General features: G+C 46.0%; 1 protein-coding gene across 2 annotated transcripts in view; it reads left to right on the top strand.

The window, feature by feature from the left end:
• The window catches only part of HTT (huntingtin), a 2,178,328-nt gene that overhangs the window by 973,090 nt on the left and 1,182,753 nt on the right, over positions 1-22,485 (top strand). For both annotated transcript variants that reach the window (XM_086964158.1, XM_086964157.1), the window contains one exon: positions 10,400-10,510. In XM_086964158.1, coding sequence (XP_086820284.1) covers positions 10,400-10,510 — 111 coding nt within the window. The remainder of the gene's footprint in view (positions 1-10,399; positions 10,511-22,485) is intronic.

Here is a 22,485-nt window from a genome sequence, read left to right as displayed (position 1 = left end):
GTGCAGCCAAGCTGGCTGCTCAGCCTGGGATGGTAGTGTTCCAAAACGCAGTGCCATAAGTTGTTTTTTTACGTTAATTGAGTAGGTTTCGCATAAATAAGCTGCCGGTGCAAGGGACTTATAGTGATTTATCACCATCCAGGCATGCGACCTTGATCTTAGGATGTTTTTGTCCACTAGCAATGAATGTATTTTTGATGCTTTATTTACAACTTGTTTAAATGATTGGTACGATAAGTTTTTGTTCCATGTTTCTGTCGTGCATGTGGCCAAAAGGGAATTGCAAAGGTATTTATTGAAGGGAGAAGATTTGTCTTGATTTAGTTCAGACCAGATGGCCTCGTTGATTTTTGATGTAGCAGCGTTTAGCTTGAATCGATACCAGGTTTTCACCGTCGCGTACGTTCTGCCAACTTCTTCATTTGTAAGGCCGAATTCCAGACGAACCTGGGCTGGGGAAGCTGACCTTGGAATCTGGAATACTTTTTTATAGATGGAGGCCATTAGTTGGTTTAGGTGCGCTCCATCCTCGCCATGGAAGGCCGCGCTGGCATATGTTAGAGTTGGCAGGATTTTTGCCTTCATTACGGCGAGCAAAGGTTTATAGGAAGGGCCCTTCAGCTTTTTAGCTAATAGGCTGAAAGCAAATGTTAGTGCGCTTGATCTCTGAGACATATATTTTTTATGCTCCGTAAGATTTCTTGAGTTGTCAATATAAAGGCCTAAATATTTGTATTTTTTTACCTCCTCGAGTTGGATTCCATTGAGCCAGATTGTCTGTTTTTTTAACTGTTTTTTTCCAATCACCATAGTTTTTGTTTTGGATGTGTTTATTTCAAGTTTGTTTTCTGAAATGTAAACTGACATTTCATTCAGGCATCTTTGCAGGCCAATCTTTGTTTGGCTCATTAGTACCACGTCATCCGCGTATGAGAGATGCACACAATACTTTGCAAATAAAACAGGTAAGTAGCACAAAAATACACTGGTCTCCCAGGGGAAGACCCAACCATATACTAAAGTAGTGGGATGCGAACCACAATCCAAGTCAGCACTGTACCCAGGAGACATAGAAGTGCTGGGGACTCATGGAACCACCAAAGGTAAGTACCCAGAAACCCCACAGAGGTAGTGTATGGAACACAACTGCATGCTCAATTCAAGTCAATGTTTAAGTCACTGTTGCAATTTTAAAGAATAAGGACCCTTCACAGTGGACTCTGAAGACACCCAGTGGAAAACAGAAGGTTAGAGAGCCACCCCACTCTTGCATACCCTAGGAAACAGGATACCTACACCAGAGAAGCCAGGTGTACAGGTACGAAGTGGCGTTGGAAACCCTCCGTCTAACATAATGGAGGACTTCAGGAAGGTGCAGCTGGGGAAGAAGGTGAATCTGTCAGGTGTAACCCAAAGGTGAATTCAGGATGTGAAGTACCTGCAAGCAGTGGGGACAGAGTCTATGCCACTCAGGAGTGACTAGGATGCATGGAAGACCAATGCCTACTGATGTCGGGTGATGCAGGAGAGTTGATGATGACCTTGGCACTGCAGCTGTGTGGACCAGGCGAAGCTGAGGAAGACCAGGAGCCGTTCACAAACTGTCACATGTCAGATGTCGAGAGCTGAGGAGTCAGTGTCCGTCTGGAGCACCAACAAGCCTTGGCAACTGGAAACAACATCACAAGCGAAAAAAGAGCAGGGCTTGGATCAGCAAGGTCCAAGTGGCTCACCACGAGCAGGGCAGTCTGGGTAGGCCCCAAGCAATCAGGGGAGCCCACTGGAGTCCAGGAAGACCCTCAAGAGGACCCACAGGCCGGAGGCACAAAAGTCGCAAGAGGACCTCTAGCAGCTCACCAAAGATGCAGGTCCACGGTGCAAGAGATGCGGTGAAGATGAAGATCTTGGTCGAGTGAGATGCTCGAGGCTGGTGCTTCTTGGAGCCCAAAGATCTCTGGTGAAGAAAGCCAACAAGCCTTGGTAACGGTAAGTCAACGTGATGCACAGGGGTTTGGTTCCTGGGTTTCCAATTTGGGATACTATCCTCAAACTTGATGAGAAGATAGTGCAGGCCTGGAGGGTGTTGAAGAACCACCACATGTGTTGTTGAGCCTTATAATGATGCATGGCCACTCTATTTATGGCAGATGCACTTGCAACCTGGGAGAATGGACGCCGAAGGTTGTAGGTGTATCCTGCTCATGCAGGGGCACCCTCACACTTAGAACCGAGCATCCTGCCTTCAGGATTGAAAAGCCTGCTTTAGGGGTGACTTATAGGTTTTAAGTGCAGTGACCTCCGATATCGGGAAACCTATATCTGTCATAAGTGGCGCTAGCACCAGCTTACAGAGGGCGCAATGGGCGGCCTGTAGTCACCATTTGAGGGATGTCTCATGGTTGGCATAATACATGCTTCAGCCCTTGTGGACCCCCTGGTGTACCTATGCCCTGGGTACCTCAGTACCATATACTTGGGACTTAAAACGGTACACCAGTAGCTAATCTGAGTTTTACCCAAGTACTCACCATATTCAGATTAGGGGAGAAAGTAGAGACTGGGGTCCAGATTAGCAGGATCCCAGTCAGACTAGTCAGAAACTGCATAACCCCAGGCAAAAAGTAGGGGTAACCATGAAAGCAGATTCTACTTTCCTACAGTGAATCTGAGTGTAGTGGGCCTCATGGCCTCCAGCATCCTGCTAAAGACACATGCCAAATGGCATATGTGGGCTCTGCAGCTGGACTTGAAGTTCTAGCGGGCGCAGCATCAGTGGAATCTCTCTGCCATGGTCCAGATCTTGGCAGGAACTGCACAGAGCAAGATTGGGCCAGAGGAATACCTCTCTTCCTTCCCCAGCCAGACCACACAGTAGTGAGAGATGCGTCATTCCTGCAATGGAGTGGCCCCCTGGCAGAAGTGGAGAGCAGAGGACTCTGGTCTCCAACGGAATCCTGACTCCACATTAACTTGCTGGAGCTCTGAGCAATTTGCTTGGCATTGAAAGCCTTCCTTCATTCAATAAAGGAAAAGACGGTTCAAGTGTTCACAGACTACTGCCATTTGGTACTGCAACAAACAGAGCAGGGTGGGGTTGTGGTCCCTTTGTCAAGAGACCCTGCATTTCCGGACCTGGCTGGAACAGCAGGGCATTCCCCTTGTTGTTCTTCACCTGGCAAGTTCTCTGAACGCCAGAGTGGACAAAATCAGCCATTGATGCCTAGCAAATCGCAAATGGCATCTCCAGCCAGAGGTGGCGCAAGATCTGCTAAATCCCTTGGAATTACCTTAGACGGCAACCTGAACATGCGTGACCATATCAACTCGATGGCCAAAACTGCCAGATTTCATTTGAACTACCTAAGAAACCTGAAACTATTCTTCGACACCCCAGATCTAAAATCGGCAATTCAGGCTCTAGTCATCTCTAGGCTAGAATATGGTTGCTCCACCCTCGCAGGCCTACCCAAGAACACTCTGGCACCCTTGAAAGCCTGCCTCAAAGCCGCCGCCTGACTTTTAACTGGTTCTAAGAAGTTCGACCATATCTCACCCCACCTTAAAGCTCTGGACTGGCTTCCTCTTGAGGCCAGAATCCAATTTAAACTGGCTTGCATCACCCACAAGGCTCTTTACTCCAAGTCCCCTGTTTTTCTCGTCCAGAAACTTGTGATATCTGGAGGAGCCAGAAACTGCCGGTACACCAGAGATCTTTTGCTCCAACCTGCATGCTTCAGGAAAAAAGAACGTACAATCGAGCCTTCTCTGGGGCTGCCCCAAGAATATGGAACTCACTCCCACCCGCCATCAGAAGAATACCGTCTGTAGCTCACTTCAAACAGGAGGCCCAAACTTTCCTAATGGGCAAATTCCTCTCCTAACGCTCACGTTACATTCACCTCTGTAACCTTGCCACACCTATCGCTACAGCATTATCCCTGGGGCTTTTCTCCTTATGATACCCTCCCAGAACTTCCGAACAAACCTCCCGGGTGTTGAGACTGCTTCTCTAGCTTAACGTATCGATTTGGTCTTACCCCAAAATGTATCCGGGTATTATGATTGTTTTACCATATATTGCATTTACCTGTCCCTATCCCTTTGGGTCTCTTCCCCCCTATGTCCTTGTATCCCACCTGTTACTACTGTAATGCGCTCTGATACCCTAAGAGGTCTAGTTCGCGCTCTAAAAAAACACTAAATAAATAAATAAATCTCTTTCAGCAGTATGGAGAGCCTCGGTTATATCTGTTTGCCTCTTCCGAGAACGTGCAGTGTCAGAAAACATTTCGAAGGTATCACTCACTCTGCAGCTCTGTTCATCTGAAATGGAGCTTGGGCCTCCTGCACGCCTTCCATCAATACCACCCATCCAGAGTGTTCAAGAAGATCAGGAGTGCCAAGGTCCAAGTAATTATTGTGGCTCCAGACTGGACATGGAGAGTCTGGTATCCTGAGCTTCTCCAGCTGGTCTTCGATCCCCAGATCGGGCTGCCCCTGTGGGAGGATCTTCTGTCGCAGCAGCAGCAGCAGCAGGGGAGGGTCCCCCACCCGAAACTGTCAACTCTGTGCCTTTTTGCATGGAGATTGAGCGGTGTCAGTTGATAGCATTCAACCTTCCTCCTAAAGTCTGTAATGTTATTTTGGCAGCCAGGCCTCACTCTGCCAAGACCGTGTACGCCTGCCGGTTGCACAAATTTATGAAATCTTGGACAGAAAGATCTATTGATCCTCTTTCTGCTTCCCTTTCCTAAGTCCTTCTCTTTATTTCGGTCCTTGCTCAGCAGGGCTCTGCTTTAGGCACTCTCAAAGGGTAAAGATGGGAGAGATGCAGAAAAGTTTGCCATCAGATGTGGCCTTGACACGATAGAATCGCTGGACAGAGCTATTTCCATGATGGTGGCCGTACAACACCACACCTGGCTGAAAATATCATTTTTTCCAGGGGATGTCCAAGCACACCTAATGAACATGCTCTTCGAGAAAAGTAGATGCTGCCCTTATGCGTTTCAAGGACTCGCGGCCAAGTCTTTGGGCCTCACCCAAACTTCCCGGCCCACATCTGCTTTTCGTTCCTTTCATGTTTACGGATGGGGCTACCAACCGCGCTAAGCCTATGCTGGCCAGCGGGCCCGCAAGTTCAGCAATCTCTGCAGGCCGTGGACGTTGTTCACCCTGACCCATGGGTCGGGAAGAAAGAAGCCGAGCGAAGTCCCGATCCACTCCTCTACCGCAAAACCTTCCTAGTCCGATACCCCAGGAACATTCACAGCCAGTTAGTGGCAGAGTATGCCATCATCTCCACCACTTGTGGAACATCACATCAGACAGGTGGGTGGTGCAAATAGTCTGAAGGGGCTACTCCCTCCCCTTCGAGACGACCCCTCCATCTATGTCTCCAGTGTACGATCAGCTGACAGAGGATCACCTTGCTCTGCTCCGTGAGGAAGTCAAGACTCTCTTGACCAAGGCAGCTATAGAGAGAGTTCCCGGGCCAGAAATAGGCTGTGGTTGTTATTCCCGCTATTTTCTGGTCCCAAAGAAAGACGGAGGCCTTCGTCCTATCCTAGACCTCAGAACCCTCAACTGCTTCCTCAAAATGAAGAAGTTGAATGTGCTCACTCTAGCTCAAGTCCTGTCTGCTCTGGACCCAGGCGACTGGATGGTAGCGATGGACTTGCAGGATGCCTATTTTCATATCCCCATCCTGCCTGCTCATCGTCGCTACCTGCGGTTTACAGTGGGCCACAAGCACTTTCAATTTGCAGTTCTCAACTTCTGCCTCACCAGCCCCCCTTGGGTGTTGACGGCTGGCTGTTGAAGGCAGGCTCATCCCAAACAGTTGTCTTCCACCTGCAGACTATGGGGAACCTCGTGCTTTTGCTGGGGTTCACTACCAATGTGCCAAAGTCACAGCTGACCTCCTCCCAGATGCTCCCTTTCATTGAGGCGGTTCTGGCAACACTGCAGATTCGGTATTTCCCTCCCGAATAACAAATCCAGTATATTCAGGCTATGATACTGATGTTTCAGCCTCTATCCTGGATTTAGGTAAAAATTACTCTGAGACTGTTGGGCCTCATGGCCTCCTGCATCCTGCGGGTGAACCATGCCCGGTGGCACATGCATTCTCTGCAATGGGACCTGAAGTTCCAATGGACACAGCATCGAGGAACTCTCACCAACCTGGTTCAGATTTTGGAGGGCACTGTGTAAGACATACAGTGGTGGCTAATAGACCGCGACTGGATCAAGGGCAGACCCACCCCCTTTCACACCCAGATCTCACAAAAGTGGCAGATGTATCCCTTCTGGGAAGGGACCGCCATCTCGGGTAGAGGTGGAGATCAGAGGACTCTGGTCTCTGGTGGAAGGCAGGCTCCATATCAATCTGTTTGAGCTTCAGGCGATCTGACTGGCACTGAAAGCCATTTTACCATCCATAAAGGGAAGGCTGATACAGGTGTTCACAGACAACACTACTGCCATGTGGTACTGTGACAAACAGGGTGGTGTGGGGTCTTGGACTCTCTGTCAAGAGGCCCTGCGTCTCTGGACTTGGCTGGAACAAACGGACAGTTACCTGGTGGTTCAACACCTGCCTGGTTCTCTGAATGCCAGGGTGGACAAATTCAGCTGAATGTGCCTTGCGGATCATGAGTGGCGTTTCCATTCGGAGGTGGCACAGGGTCTCTTTCTGTGGTGGGGAGAGCCTTGGTTAGATCTGTTTGACCCCTAAGGGAACACGCAATGTCAGCAGTTTTGTGCATTGGAGTTTCCAAGGTGGCTCTCGCTCGGCGACACTTTTTGCCACGAGTTGAGTTCAGACCTCCTATATGCTTTACCGCACATACCACTCCTGCCCAGAGTGCTCAAGAAGATCCTGAGCGATCAGGCTCAAGTTATTCCTGTGTCTCCGGACTGGGCACTGGGAGTTTGGTATCCCGAGCTTCTAGACATGAGCATCGATCCTCCGATCAGGTTGCCCCATGGGAGGATCTCAGCAGGGGAGGGTTCTCCAACAAGCCTGTCCACTCTCAGCCTCCTTGCTTGGAGATTGAGCGGCGACAGTTGACAACTTTTGACCTCCCTGCCAAAGTCTGTGAGGTTATTCTGGCAACCAGGCGTCCCTCTGTGAAATCAGTATACGGCTGCTGATGAAACACATTTTGTCAATATTGTACAGAAAGGTCCCTTGACCCCTTGTCTGCCTCCCTGGCAGATATCCTTTTGTTTATCCTTTCCGTGGCCCAGCAGGACTCTGCCTTGGGCACTTTGAATGGTTATCTTTCAGCCCTTTCAGCTTTTCTTAGACTACCAGATCAGCCTTCACTTTTCAAGTCCCCTCTGGTGCAGAGGTTTTTGAAGGGTGTAACCCACCCCCTTTTCCTTTTCTTATGCCACAATGGGACCTTAATATGCTCCTCACCTTTTTGTTGTGCGCAATGTTTAAGCCGATGCACAACTGCCCTTTAAGGTTGCTTACCATCAAAACAGCATTCTTAGTGGCAATTACCTCTGTTAGGAGGGTGAGAGAACTGCAGGGACTATCATCACAGCCTCCTTACCTGACAGTTTTTCCAGAAAAAGTGGTGCTAAGAACTAGGGCGTCCTTTTTGCTCAAGTTTGTAACTCCCGTTCATCTGGGACAGTCAGTTACTCAGTTCACTTTCTATGCACCTCCGTATCTTTCCAAGGAGGAGGAGCGTCTCCACCGCAAGGACCCAAAAAGAGTGTTATCATTCGATCTTGATTGCACTAAAGAGTTCCGGGTGGATGACCAACTCTTTATAGGATACGTGGGAGCAAAGAATAGGCATGCTGTTCTAAAGAGAACCATCTCTCGTTGGGTCAACCTCTGCATCTGACCCACGTGTATTCAGTGACTACCGCCCAATATCTCTACTACCGCTGTTGGGCACGCTACTTAAAAATCTAATAAATAGACAGTTGGGGTTGTATCTTGAAACAAATCAAATCTTAGATCCTTCACAATCAGGGTTCCGATCTGGTTTGCCGCCACTACCAGTTCATGCTACTATATTCTTTGCCTTCTACTCAGAATTTTTCCCATTCTGCCCACAAATTCATGCAGGACCCTTGTGCAGGCCATGGTGATTAGTAGACTGGACTACGGGAATGCACTGCTGGCTGAAGTAGGTGAGACATTATCTCCAAGTTACAGGTGGTCCAGAACACCGTGGCCAGACTCACTCTGAACCGTCCCGCAAAAACTCCCTCTGCCCCATTGTTGAAGGAACTGCACTGGCTACCGGTGAAGAAACTGTCCTTTTTCAAAATCTGTTGCCTCTCATATAATGCCCTGCGAGGCAAATGTCCACTCGACCTTAAAAAACAAAACGTACAGTTTACAGACTATCCCGAAATCTCACATCCAGCTCGCAGGCTCTTCTGTGCGTGCCTCGTATGCGCCAAAAGCACGCGGGGCAATACTTTCTCTTACCTAGCACCATGATACTGGAATAAATTACCCATCCCTCGTCGTCAGATCCCCAACTATAATATTTTTAGGAAACCACTGAAAGCTTATGTTTTAATTACCTTGGTGATCCCCTGCTCAGATGTGCCTCTACAGCGCCGAGATGCCCCTGGTGATTTGTGCGCTATAAAAGTGGCAATAACATAACATAACAACAACATAACATAAACATCTGTTACTCCTTTGCAAAGAAGCAGCCCCCTGAAGGCCTTAGAGCCCATTCCACCCGGGCGAAAGCAGTCTCCACAGCCCTCCAGCATGGCGTTCTGATTGCTGATATCTGTCAAGCTACCACGTGGGCGTCTCTACACATGTTTGCCAGACACTCTTGCCTGGATTCTCAGCTTCACAGGGAAGGCCTGTTTGGCTGATCTGTTCAGCAGGATTTTCTTGTCTAAAATTTCTCCGCAGTCCCTCCTCCGGGAATGTATTGCTTGGGTATCTGATAAGGAATCTGCTGCTAGATGTCTCTATCACATGGACAAGTTACTTAACTTCAGTAACGCCTTATCTGGTAGAGACATGATCTAGCTGCAGATTCCTTACCCACTCACCCATCATCCCTGCACTGAGAAATTGTTTTTAGTGTCAAGGATGTTCCCCTTCAGGGCCCCAGTGGTTCTTTTTTAACACACGATGGTCGGACATTTCATGGCTCTGCGTTTGTTGCTTGGAAAATCATGAAAATTACTGACATCAGCGCGCCAAAGTGGCGGTTATATTGATAATGCGGACATCATGACAACGACAAATACGATGCCAAAAATGTCAAGTGGAGTCAACCACCGCCACCTACTGGCGAGCAGGGCTACTACTAAGAAAAATCTTCCAGATCCAGCCTGACTCCTGGAAGTTCAAAGGTAAGGAATCTGCGGTTCGATCATGTCTCTACCATAAACTGCGTTCCCAGAGGTCCCTAGTGTCTGTTTGGTAAAAACTCTATTGAGGGTGAATTCTAGTGAATTGTTATCTCATTGGTCCATTTAAAGACATATAAGAATGTTCCTTCCTCTTCAGCCCCTCCCTACTTTCACTACTATCTTTACTCTGGCTTACTTCATGGTAACTATTTCATCTCAGTCTTTGGGAAACCTGCTTTCATCTGCTAAAGCTTTCTTCCTTCTCAAGACATTGCCACAGAAATCGTGGGATTAATTTGCTGTCCGTCTCATTCTGTTCCTTGCCTTTGCAGGCTTTCCCAATCTAGTCCCCATGAAGGACCTAGTAGACACTGCATTTCTTCCACTGGCTACCAGGTCTTCACCAAGGAATTTAGCCGCAGCAGTTTTATGGCTCTGGTTCTCTTTATAAGTCTTGCTGCTTACACTTATATAAATTTGAGTGATGAAAGTTCATATTATAAGGTAAGAATGTGTAAGTAGGGGACTCCTAGCATGAAAGAGAACCCTTTAAATATGCTGGTGTACTAGCAGTGTGTTTCCTAATTAGAGATTCTTTGCGAGTGCCTGCCGTATAGGCAGAAATTCCACCAGTGAAATTGCCCAGTAACTTTAAATGTGCTGGTGAAAGTGCACATGTTGCCTGAACATCCACTAGTGGACCTACCTTTGCTACTTTGTAACAGGCAAGTATTCTAAAACCAATGTTCAGTAGTGGCAGATGCTTTAAATGGGGTCTCTACTTCTATGGAATTGCAATTCTGTCCTGCCTAAAATCACCTCATCTAACACCACCTTACCAGAATGATATGCATCACAGAATGGTATTTTTACTGTGTTATCATTAATACATGCACTGCAGTGTTTATGTTAACCGAAAAATCTTCTCAGATGGAAGTCTGATTTGTGTTGAACTACATGTACATTGTGAAATTATCAATATGCATGAGCCAGCTTCTGAAACAGTAGTGTATACTCTTTCTATTTTGTTTCCTACAAGGTTACATTAGATCTTCACAACAGTAATGAAAAGTTTGGAGGTTTTCTACGATCAGCTTTGGATGTCTTTTCTCAGCTTTTAGAACTTGCAACACTTCAGGATATTGGAAAGGTACTAGAAGTGATTTGGTATTGATGTTTTGAGGTGCACTTGAGTGGTAGAATTGATGTCCAAACGAGGAGGGACTTGTGTAATTTGTGCAATGGCTCTGCTCAGATTTTCCTAAAAGACGGTTTTGTTTTCTTCATAATTTTGTCCCTATTCTATGAATCTGTTCAAAAATTTCCCAAAGAAAATGTCATTCTATTCGAGTTCATCATGGCAGGATTCATGAAGATTTGTTAAAAAGAGGGGTGGGGCATGCAAGAATAAGGGGGTATTTTAAAAAAGAGCATCTTAACTTTTTAAGTATATTTTTTAGGAAAAATTGCTTTGACACAGGAAAAAAAGATTCATTGAATTACACCAAACTTGACGTGAAACCAGAACTTTTCTCAAGGAAATACCATTGCTCGTTTTGGTGTAATTCTTTTAGTAGGTTTTTAAAAACATTTTTGGCAGAGTTTGAGGTATCCGAATCGTAAGTCTGTGAAGGTCTGACACATTAGGGGTTAGAAGTAAACAAAACTGTGATTGATGGAATGCTTGAATTAATTTTGGCTGTTTATAATTACTCCTGGTGCATTCCAGTCCATCATTTTTTTGGCCCAATGTGCAACCTCAGATTAGATCAGATGTAAGCAGCTCAGCATTGATCTTGCTCCAATAGGAACAGTCTCGCCTAAACTTCCAAGCTAGGTCCTTTCTGAACCAGAACACAAGCAATCCAAGGCCTTGTCCCTTTCCAGTGGGGTGCAGCTTAGTTCCAGTGGCACAATGAACTTGCGACCCATGTCTGTGTCGCACTCAAGACTTCACATTAAATATACAAAAAAGTGATGCATGGAATTCTTGAATACATCTCAGCCACTGATAATAACTCTAGGCTGCATGCCAGTTCCTACCATGCCACCTCAGATTAGACCCAGCTATATGCAAATTGGCCTTCAACCTGCTCCCATAGGAACAGTTCATCCCGAACTGCCAAGTCAGGCTCTCTCTGAAACAGAACAGTAGTAGCCCAAGACCTCTTTTACCCTTATTGGGGCTTGTCAACAGGTGCAGCTTGGTGCCAGTGGCTGTATGAACATGGGAACCACACCTGGGTACACCTGTTGCACTTCGGTCTTCACACTGAAGTAAACAAAACAGTGATGGATGGAATGCTTGAATTGATTATTGCCGTTTGTAATTATTCGGCCACATCCCAGTTCATCCATATTTTGCCCACCATTCCACTTCAGCTTACACCCTGCTGTATGCAAATTAGCTACGCAACCTGGGTTTCATCCTAGAATCTTCGCTATCAATGATCCAGCAAGTCAACGCTGTCTCATCCTCCTGCTGCAACACCCTCCGCATGCTCCGTAAGATCTACAGTTGGATCCCCACTGAAACCAGGAAGGACGGTCACCCAGGCGCTTCTGGAGTTTGGCCGGGAACCATAGCCGAACTCCAGAAGCGACTCCAACACATACAGAACACCTCACCCTCGACATCCCTCGCCACAGCCACATCACAGAACACCTGAGAGATCTGCACTTGCTCCCCGTCAACAAGAGGATCACCTTCAAGCTCCTCACCCATGCGCACAAGGCTCTCCACAACACCGGACCTGCATACCTCAACACATGACTCGCCAACCTCGCAACCATCCCACACATACCAGGAACGTCCGCCGGTGGCAGATCATTTTCCCACCTCGCCGCCAAGACCTGGAACACCCTCCCCATCGACCTACGACAGACCCAGGACCTACTGACCTTCAGGAGACTCCTCAAGACCTGGTTGTTCAAGCAGTAGCAGCGCCTAACGCCTGTCCCTCCCTCCCGCCCTCTCCCCAACTCCATGAGACCCTAACGGGTGAACAGTGCGCTTTACAAAAGCTTGATTGATTGATTGATTTGGTCCTGCTCCACAGGAACAGTCCAACCCAAATTGCCAAACCAGTTCTTCTCACAACTAGAACACACACAGCCCTATCCTCTTGGAGCAGGATCCACGCTAATTTGAGTATGTCTGGGTCTAACAGAAATGGCACAGTAGGCAAAAAACAATGGATTTGGATGTGGGCTAGAGAAATTCCCAATGGCTGAGGTTAATTTAAGCATTCCATCATCACATTTTTGTATTTTCGCATTAAGAGTTATATCATGACCATTGCATTTGCTGTAGGATTTTTGGTTTGCATGGCTGTTGGTTGGGTGAGTTATAGATTGTGGCTTTACTCATAAATTGCAAATGTTAGCTTTGTTTTTAACACCACAGCGTATGCTAAAATAGAAACCTCAGAAAGTCACTTGAAACAAAAATTATGGTTGCAAATTAAAACCAATGAAACATTTGCAATTTATGGTTTAAGCCGCAATTTATAACTCGCACAATAGCCATGCAAAACATAAATCCTACACCTAATGCAGTGCTCATGACCTAACTCTTGTCCCAATACATCGTTTTTTGCTCAAAGTGCCATCTCAAATTAAACCGAAAAATACTCAATTCAGCGTAGATCCTGCTTCTTAGGTTTTGATTTTCAACATTCGCTGATTTGTTAAAACTAAAGCTAACCCTAATTGACTTTAACCTTGTTTTCAGTTAAAAAATAAATACACACAAATGCACACACCCTCCCTTAGTCCTTTCTCTGTATGTTATTGGCTTTATGTATAGCTGAAATCAAAGTAAATAATACAGTCCCCTTTGGGTAGCTTCAATCACATCACATTCATGCTTATATGAAAATTATTTATCACCAAAACATAAACAAAGTTAATCCCACAAATTCCAAAAACGAAATATGGGTCAATTGAACACTGTATATTTTATTCTCCATCCATTAAAAAGCACATTGTAACACATACATTTGTAAAACAGTATTAATTCAAGTGTTTAAAAAAGACCATTTAAAAGTTCATACGAATATCTTTTTTTTTTTTTAATACTTTTTATTATTGAAGTTCTTGTATCAGGTTTCAACTAGTGAAAAGAAAATGCAATACAACCAAAGAATACAAAGTCATAATTTACAAAATACAGTTTCCAATATTAGTCAAAAAATGATTTCCAAATTTTATCAAATTTCCTTATCCCCCCAATTCGCTGTGCATAACGAAATTCACTTATTCTAACATTTCTCATTTTCCTTAGCCAGGCATTAAACGTAGGAGCTTGTGTTAGTTTCCAATTCTGAAGCACCAAGGACCTCACTACTGCCATCGCAATAAATAATAGTTTGACCAACTGTTCTAGCAAATCGAGATCAGTATCATATCCATAAAGTATTAATTTGACGTTATAAGCAATCTGAATCCCACAAACCTTTTGTAAGTATTCGAATATCTCATTCCAAAAAGGGACAATTTTAACACAGTAAGCTGTAGTGTGGGACCAATTGGCGGGACTATATTGCTTGCATCTACAGATGGCACTGACATTCGTATACATTTTTGAGATGGCGGCAGGAGTTCGATATAGGAGCCATTTAGTAAAAAAGAACATTCTCCTCCAGTTAGAGCCACGAAGAACACTAAAATTCAATTTGTTTATACATTTCCAGGTATTCATAGTAAGAACATGATTCTCTTGTTCCTGCCATTTTTTAATATGACTCTTGTACTAAGATCTAATTCAGTATAATGAGCTAAATAGCGTTTCCATGTTCCTGGCTTCTTATTCTGAGAAATCAAAAACAAATCATCCCACAACTGACAAGGAGAAACAATCATTCTTGACTCAACTTGTCCCAATACTTTAAAAATCGAAACATATGAATTGGATAACATAAACTTTCCTGGGATTAATTGCTGCATTTCTCTTGGTAACAGCCAGGCCCCTTCTCTTATAAAATCTGATAAAGTGCAAAACCCAGCCCGCTCCCATTGACAAACAATATCTGCTCCGATTTTGATTCCCATAAAAATTAGAGCATTCCTTAGAGGAGTTCTAGCATTGAACTGCGGGAGAGAATATCTTTTTAGAAGAACGTCACGACGTTTAAAGAACCAATACATTATTTTATATCGGGTGAGTTTTGGCGATTTAGGGATGTGCAAAGGAACTGGGGTTTGAACCTCTTGACTAATTTGGTCAAAGAAGAAATTAATAAATAAATTTGGATTCTGCATTCCTGATTTAAATCGTTCTAAATATTGGGCAAAATATCCACTATAGTAATCTCTAAGATTGGGAAGAGATAAGCCTCCCAGTTCAATATCTACGTAGAGTGTCTTCATTGCTATCCTAGGACGTTTTTTAGCCCATATAAAGCTTGAAAATAATGATTATACTTTTGAAAAAAAACTACTGGGTAGGAAGCACGGAATAGCTGAAAATAAAAAATTAAATAGTGGAAGTACAGACATCTTTATAAGTGCCACCCATCCCATGATAGTGAGTGGTAGTGAATCCCATCTAGTAAATAAAGATTGTACTTTTCGTACAAGTGGGTCAAAATTCAACTTAACTAAATCGGATAAAGAGGTGGAAAACATAACCCCTAAATACCGTTTTGGTCTTAAATTAATGCAACCAGCTAAGTCCGCATGTAAATCCACCTCTCCCCACCACACACTAATATTTCAGTTTTTTTTAAATTAATTCTGTAACCTCCTAAGGTCTCGAATTCTTCAAAAAGCTGCAAAACAGCAGTTTGAGATTGGATATCCGTCTTGGTTATCAACATGATATCATCGGCATAAAGTTTAATTTTTGCCGTAGATGTAATCCATGTATGTAACTCTCCTAAGGTTCATGTGTTTTCCTCATTACCATATTCACACATGCAGTTTACTGTTTGACGATTGTTGTTTTGGTACATCAAACTATGTGAACATGTCTTTAATTATACTAGGTCTTTAATAGCATGTTTTTTTGAAATAATAGTGTGTTGATAAATTTGGATTAAATTATGGATTACTGATCATATTGTTGAATCATTGAAGAAATAGAACTCCACGCATGAGGAATGGTTCCTCAGTTAACTAGCAGTGCAACAGACGGGGTCACAAAACGCGACCCCCTCCTTTCTCTATCTTCAAGAATACTGTGTTGGGACAAACACAGTTCTGATCGCACGCAAATGAAAAGTTTAAAACGATGAAACGGATAAAGCACTAAAGGGAAGGTGTGCACACGCTACTCCTTCAAATGTTCTACAAACAGTTTTGTCCCACAGCAGTGTGCACCCCAATTGTTTGACCTAACTTGGGAAAAATAACTTTCGTAAGGACTTTTTCGCTAAGGAGACAGCTATACTTCCAGACACAATGCAGACAACAACATCGAATATGGACCACGCTTATTTTGTTTCAGAACAGAGACTGCATTAATCTATTTTTCGTTAAACTGACGCTGAGAGTATTATGATTTACTTGTATGCTCACTAAAATATTGTTTAGTATTTAGCGATTATGTACATTTACAAATTGACGATTGTGTTGGTGCGTAAATCTTTTTGTCTAATCTTGAACATGCGGATTTTGTTTAACAACGCAGGTGCATGGTGGGATAGGTAGTTTCCCTAGACACAAATACACACGATGACCATTTCTGATCATGTGATGTCAATTAAGAAAGAGGCGGGGTGACACGTGGGTTAAGGATTAAAGAACAAGTCAGGAGGGGAACCTGTGATTAAGCTCACGGCACAGAAAGGAAATAGATTTGACACAAGCCGCCTGCTTTTTGCACATTACCAGGTACATTTTTCATCTAAATGAAGAGGCTTGTTTTTAGACCAGCTAGGTGTGTGGGGAGAGTATAACATTCGGACTAAGCCTTTTAATTTAATGATGTACAAATATTAGGGTGAGACTTAAGTGAAGGCACCGCCGCGAACACTGCGTGATGAATCTGTATACTTAGAGAAGTTCACTTTGGGTCAAATGTTTTTTTTTTTTTTCTCATAACTGATAAATCGATATGTATTATTTCAATGTATTCAATATGTTACTTTTAAAATATTAGTTAATGTGGCCCTTATTTATTGATTTCTTTCAGTACCCCTGACGATGAACTTTTAGTTCGAAATGCATTGGGTGAAAAGAAGGGCTTGTTCGGAATAATGTTTTAAGCACATGTCTGTGTAAAAGCCTCAGCAACATTAGAGATTTGAAAATGCTAAATAAAACATTTTAAATACCATCTGGCTGTCTCCGGAGTGATCCAATTTTGAAGTCCACTTGAAACATAAGAACGATGTAAAAATTATGGATTACTGATCATATTGTTGAATCATTGAAGAAATAGAACTCCACGCATGAGGAATGGTTCCTCAGTTAACTAGCAGTGCAACAGACGGGGTCACAAAACGCGACCCCCTCCTTTCTCTATCTTCAAGAATACTGTGTTGGGACAAAAACAGTTCTGATCGCACGCAAATGAAAAGTTTAAAAAGATGAAACGGATAAAGCACGAAAGGGAAGGTGTGCACACGCTACTCCTTCAAATATCCTCCAGATAGTCATCTAGATCTAATTCATCCACCCTTTTTGACGTGTATAGGCATTGGTAATGCTATGTAAAGGCATTCAGTATATTGGCTGTGTCTCGGTATACCATTCCCTCTAGGTCCTCTATCTCCAGAATAAAATTAGCATCGCGAGGGTTCCTGACCATATGTGCCAACATTTTACCCGGCCGTTCCCCTTCACCGTAGCTTCGTGCCACCCAGTGTTTACCCCGAAACCGCGCTTCTCTCTGGGCTGTGTCCATGTATTCTGTGAGCTCCTCTCTAAACTTAATTTGGGCAGCATTGGTCGGTGCTGTGGCTAGGTCAGCTTCCAGCAACTTAAGTTCTGCCTCAAGCCTTTGTATTTGGCTGGTGATGTCCTTAAGTACCCCGACCCTTTAGCTATACAGAAACCACGGAGTGTTACCTCAAATGCCTCCCAAATGGTTTCTACACTATTTACTGACCCCTTATTGCGTGAAAAGAATTCTTGTATTTCATCTCGCAGTTGTTCCTAAAATACAGCATCCAGCAAGCATGGAGCATGCAGACGCCAAGGACTACTCGGCACATTAAAGTCAGATGAGAACAGGGTGAGCTTGACTGGGGCATGGTCCGAGTACGTCCTGGCCAGATGCTGCACTTGGTCTATTGTCGGGCCCAACCCACAAGACAGCAGCCAACAGTCCAACCTTGCCCATGATGCAGCATGCGCCGTGTAATGTGTACCTTCCCACAGGAGTGGATGGGTGTGTCGCCAGGCATCTATCAATTGAAAATCGGTAATAGTGCCCTCCAATGTTTCGCGCGCTCTAGTGTAATGATGAGGGGCCGGGTGTGATCTATCCAGAACCGGGTTTAGTGTTACAATAAAATCCCCACCCCAGGTGATGTGGCTGGAACCAGCTTCAAATATCTTAGCCCAGAGTGTATTATAGAACTGCGGGTCATCAATATTGATCGGACACAGATCTCATTCTCCCCCACGCCAGTCAGTAACGGCCATCCGCATCCCATGGCGCCCCCGCCAAGTGAAATTGCACCTGTTTTTTATGAGTATTGCTCCCTTCTCGCGTAGGTGGAGTATGAGGAGAAAATTCTACTCGCAAAAGTATTGGTACTTTGTGGGAAGAAGTGTGTTTTCTGCAGCATAGCAATGTGCGTCTCTTTAGATATGCCAGAATGTGCCGCTTTTTCCTCGCATCGCCTAAACCCCTGAAATTCCATGTGAAGATAGTCAGTTTCCCTACCTTGCAATCAGCCATACCCCTGGATGTCAGTCATCAATGCTGTGTCGTCAGTGATGGGTTTTGCGGTTAGCAGGATTAGTGCGTTTCAAGTAGTGCAGTTTGTATTTGGGGGTGAAGGATATGTTCGTATGACGGTGCTGCCAGTTTAGAGGGGAACCCTGAAACCCTCTTGAAGGAGCAAGCCGGGAGAGGCCTTGGCACCATACAAATACGAAAAAGGGTACTGGGCACACGTAAAATAAATGGTTTCTGATATCACAACAGTAAGGAAACAAGATAGATTGACACCGGTAATGTGGTTAACACAACACGTTAGCTTTATGTAGATTTTTTCTTTTCAGATTTTACAACGCCAGCCGACACGTGTTTCGTCAACAGGGCGATACCTGTGACTCATCAGGGCTGAAATTAGCGTGGTTCAGAATCAAATGACCAGTGATACTTCCAACCCAGTCGGGGGTAGTTGTGGAGGGATCGTATATGCAAGGCCCCAGTCGGGTACGTCTGCCTGGGGGCGACCTCGGAGTAACGGGTCGCGGCGGAGCTGCTGGTGCAGGTAGGTCAGTCATCAATGCGCTTACCTTCCAACTAGTGCGGTGTAAGTCACCGTCCCCTGTATAGTCTGCCGCTATGTTGCTTCTAGGGTGTTCAACTACCAATTTGTTTAGCAATCTTACTACATCAATAAAGATAGCATGCTTCTGAAAACCCGGCATACAAAGAACAAAACATACCCCTAGACCCTCCACCCCCCCACCCCACTGAAGCAGCCCCAACTTGCCATAAATGTGTACCCACCCACCCCCCTCCCCCGTACCCCCTCAACAAGAGAACCATTTCAGTCCCTGCATTTTGCATGCAGTGGACAATCCCGGGGACTTTCCCTTCAGGGACCATCTCTAGGTGGCGTCACAGCAGCCCTCCGCCCATAGAGCCCATCGCAGCCGGAGCCACTAGGCCAGTCAGGGCAGAGGGTGCCCGGCGAGCTATTACTATAGCACAGTATGGGTCATCATGCAATTAACATAAACATTCTCCTTTAGCACTGCCCACAATTACATAACTCACGTGTACCAACATATAGTTAGAGTGACCATAGTCTGCTGTTACAGTTTCATTGGGAGCCGCCATCTGCTCCATCCAGCAGTGACCGCTGAGAGTTTGTTGCGCCACCCTCCAATCTGTTCACCTTTTTCACCTGTTTAAGAAAATCTTCCACCTGTTGCCGTTTGGTGAAGAACCTTTGTCTTCCTTGGTGCGTGACCCTCTGTCGAGCAGAATATAAAAGCGCATAGTCAATTTGTGCCTTTCACAATTTTGCCTTGACGTCCAAGAATTTCCGCTGTTCTTCCTGCACCAAAGGCGTGAAGTCTGAGTAGATGGAAAATGAGTTCCCGTCAAACGTCAGGGTCTGCTTGCTCCTCGCCGCTCGTAGGGCCACATCACGGTCCCTATAATTCAGAAGCCTCGCTATGATGGGTCTCAGAGTAGTGCCAGGCTGAGGACGCGGCCCCAATGATCTGTGTGCATGCTCAGCAATAAATTGGTTAGAGAAGGATTCAGAGCCAATTGCGGTCAGCAGCATTTTCTCCACATATTCCTCCATCCGCCATGTGTCGGTCGTCACCGGTATGCCTAAGATGTGTATATTATTGCACCTATTATTGCGCGCTTCTAAATCCTCATTTTTTGTGGCAATGACCCTCAAGAGGTTATCCATATGGGAAAGTTGTGTTGTGTGACCAGTGGTCATGTCCTCAGTCAGAGATGCGCCTTTCCGTTTCTTTAATCCTGTCTTCATGGCCATCCAGTTTGTGCGCAATAGCATCCATCCTGGACAACAGACTATCAACTTTGTCCACTATAGTGGCAAATCCCTGCCGGACTTATCGGAGGATATCTTGCACATCAGTAGACTGTCCTGCAGCCCCTTCTTGGGCTTCACTACGCCCAGACTGTTCCTGGTCTTCCTGTGTGCTTCGGGTACCTTTTTTCCCTGCTGTGCTGCTTCAAAGTTAAGTTTCGGCTGCCTGGTGTCGGGCTTGCCCATCTTGCCTCCAGATCTGTTTTTTCAAAGTTGCACGTCCTCCAGGCTCCCAAAACTCTTCACTGTGCAAGGCGGTCGCGTGGTCCCTTCCGGTAGTGCTCTTTCACCAGTGTCTGTAGTCCGTGTGCTGCAACTCTCCGTTGGTGGGGTCCCCCAGCCCAATCTATAGCGATCTAGCCTCACTCCCAGTGCACAGAGACCAACTAGGGAGATCAATTCACTCCTACCAGGCTGCCCTATTTTCAGTCTTCCAGGGCACATGCTCTGCTTAAACCAGTGCCACTGTTTATCTGTTTCAGTTCAATGCTAGTTGGTAAAAACCAGCTCTTCGCCTTCCACGCAGAGGGGGCAGCAGGTCTATCCAGGGGGTGTCCGTCCCGCAAGGAGGTTGCCTCGCACCTCACCTCCTCTGCAGTAAAGACCAGCTTTTCCACCGTCTCCTGGAAGGGGGGTGCACAGCCAGCGTCTCTTGCTTCACTGCACTACTTCCCCCTCCACAAATTGGCGCCCAATGGTGTCCCCCCTAATTCGGAGTTATAACATATGCAGCCAGCAAATTCTAGACTTGCTGCAAGGTTGAAGTGTGTCCAGGAGCTTGTGCATGACCGTCCTGTTCTTCACCGACACGGTCGCTCCAGACGCTGCTCCCCGCTCTGCCTGCCACCTGAAGTGCTTCTGCCTCCTCGCCTCGCTCTTTTGCCTGCCATTGGATTGAGAACGCAAGTAGCCATTAACGCTAGACTGCCTGAGAGGCTGGAACTTTGCTGAGCATTGTTTTACCGTAGCACTCTGTTTGCCTAACTACGCTGTAATTTACATGTTAAAATTGCTGCGCTGCCTGTCTAACTAATTGCTGCCTGATTTCACCGGTGCCACTGCCATCTGAATCGCGTTATCGATCTCTGTGCCCCAATCCGGTTTCGATTTTGGCTGAGGCCATTTTGAGCTTGCTTTTGTTGTTGTTGCTTTCTGTGCCTTCCCTGCCCAGATCCCCGCCCAGCTCCCGCCCAGTTCCCGCCTCCCAGCTGACCATCCCTCGCCCCTCCCCTCTTCTATCCGCATATGACAGATGTTTCTGCGCGCAGCGGTCACGCGCAGCGGTCGCGCCCTATGCGCGCCGAAGGTGCGCCAAAGGTAAGCCCGTCTACACCCGTCCGCGCCTGGACCGCGCCCAGCGGCAGACCCCCTGACCCCCGCAAACCGCACTCCTCCCGCATATCTTATGACGCCGCCACCCTCTCAGCCCTTAACCCCGGACGCACACCACAATGCTACGAAGCTGTCCCAGGACGTACCCACGGTCCCTTCACCTGCCACTCCTGCAAATTCACCAGCATCAAGACCAATACCACATCCACTAACCCCATACACAGCTCCGACTCTAACCACCTGAAGTGGATCCTGCTGAACACCCGCTCAGTCCACAGACACGCCACTGAACTCTGGGACCTACTCGACACTACATCACCGGACGTCGCCTTCCTTACTGAAACATGGATGAACGCATCATCAACACCCGACATCGCCATAGCCATCCCGGATAATTATAAGATCATCCGAAAAGACCGCATCGTCCAAACAGGAGGAGGCAGCGCCATCGTCCATAAGAACACCATCCGCATCACGACCAGCTCCGACGATAACCTAACAACCGCCGAACACCTCCACTTCCAGATCCACACCGACCCTAGGTCCACACTCAGAGGCACCCTCATCTACAGGCCTCCAGGAACCCGCAAACAATTCAGCGAAGACATCACTGACTTCATCAGTCCACACGCCCTCGCCTCCGAGAATTACATTCTACTAGGAGACCTCTACTTCCACCTGGAAAAGAAAAACGACAGCAACACCACCACCCTTCTGGACAACCTGGCCAATCTCGGACTCAAACAACTTGTTGACACCCCCACCCATGTCGCCGGACATACGCTTGACCCAATCTTCACCTCCAGCAAACACATCTCCTTCGATCGCACCACAGCTCTCCATTGGACGGACCACAGCTGTGTTCACTTCAGCTACAAAACTACCTCGACCCACAACCCCCCACAACCTATTCCCCGAAAAAAATTGAACAAAATCACCACCAACCAACTCCTCACATCGCTCAACCAAAACCCACCCGCCCTCTCATCGGACCCAAACCAAGCTTCCATCAAATTCAAACAATGGATCACTAACAGCGCTGACGAATTAGCACCCTTGAAAAACCATCACACCAAACAAGACAGCAAAAAGG

Source organism: Lissotriton vulgaris, chromosome 3_2, assembly GCF_964263255.1.
Source record: "Lissotriton vulgaris chromosome 3_2, aLisVul1.2, whole genome shotgun sequence".
Classification (NCBI taxonomy): Eukaryota; Metazoa; Chordata; class Amphibia; order Caudata; family Salamandridae; genus Lissotriton; species Lissotriton vulgaris.
This window is presented reverse-complemented; position numbering and strand designations above follow the sequence as displayed.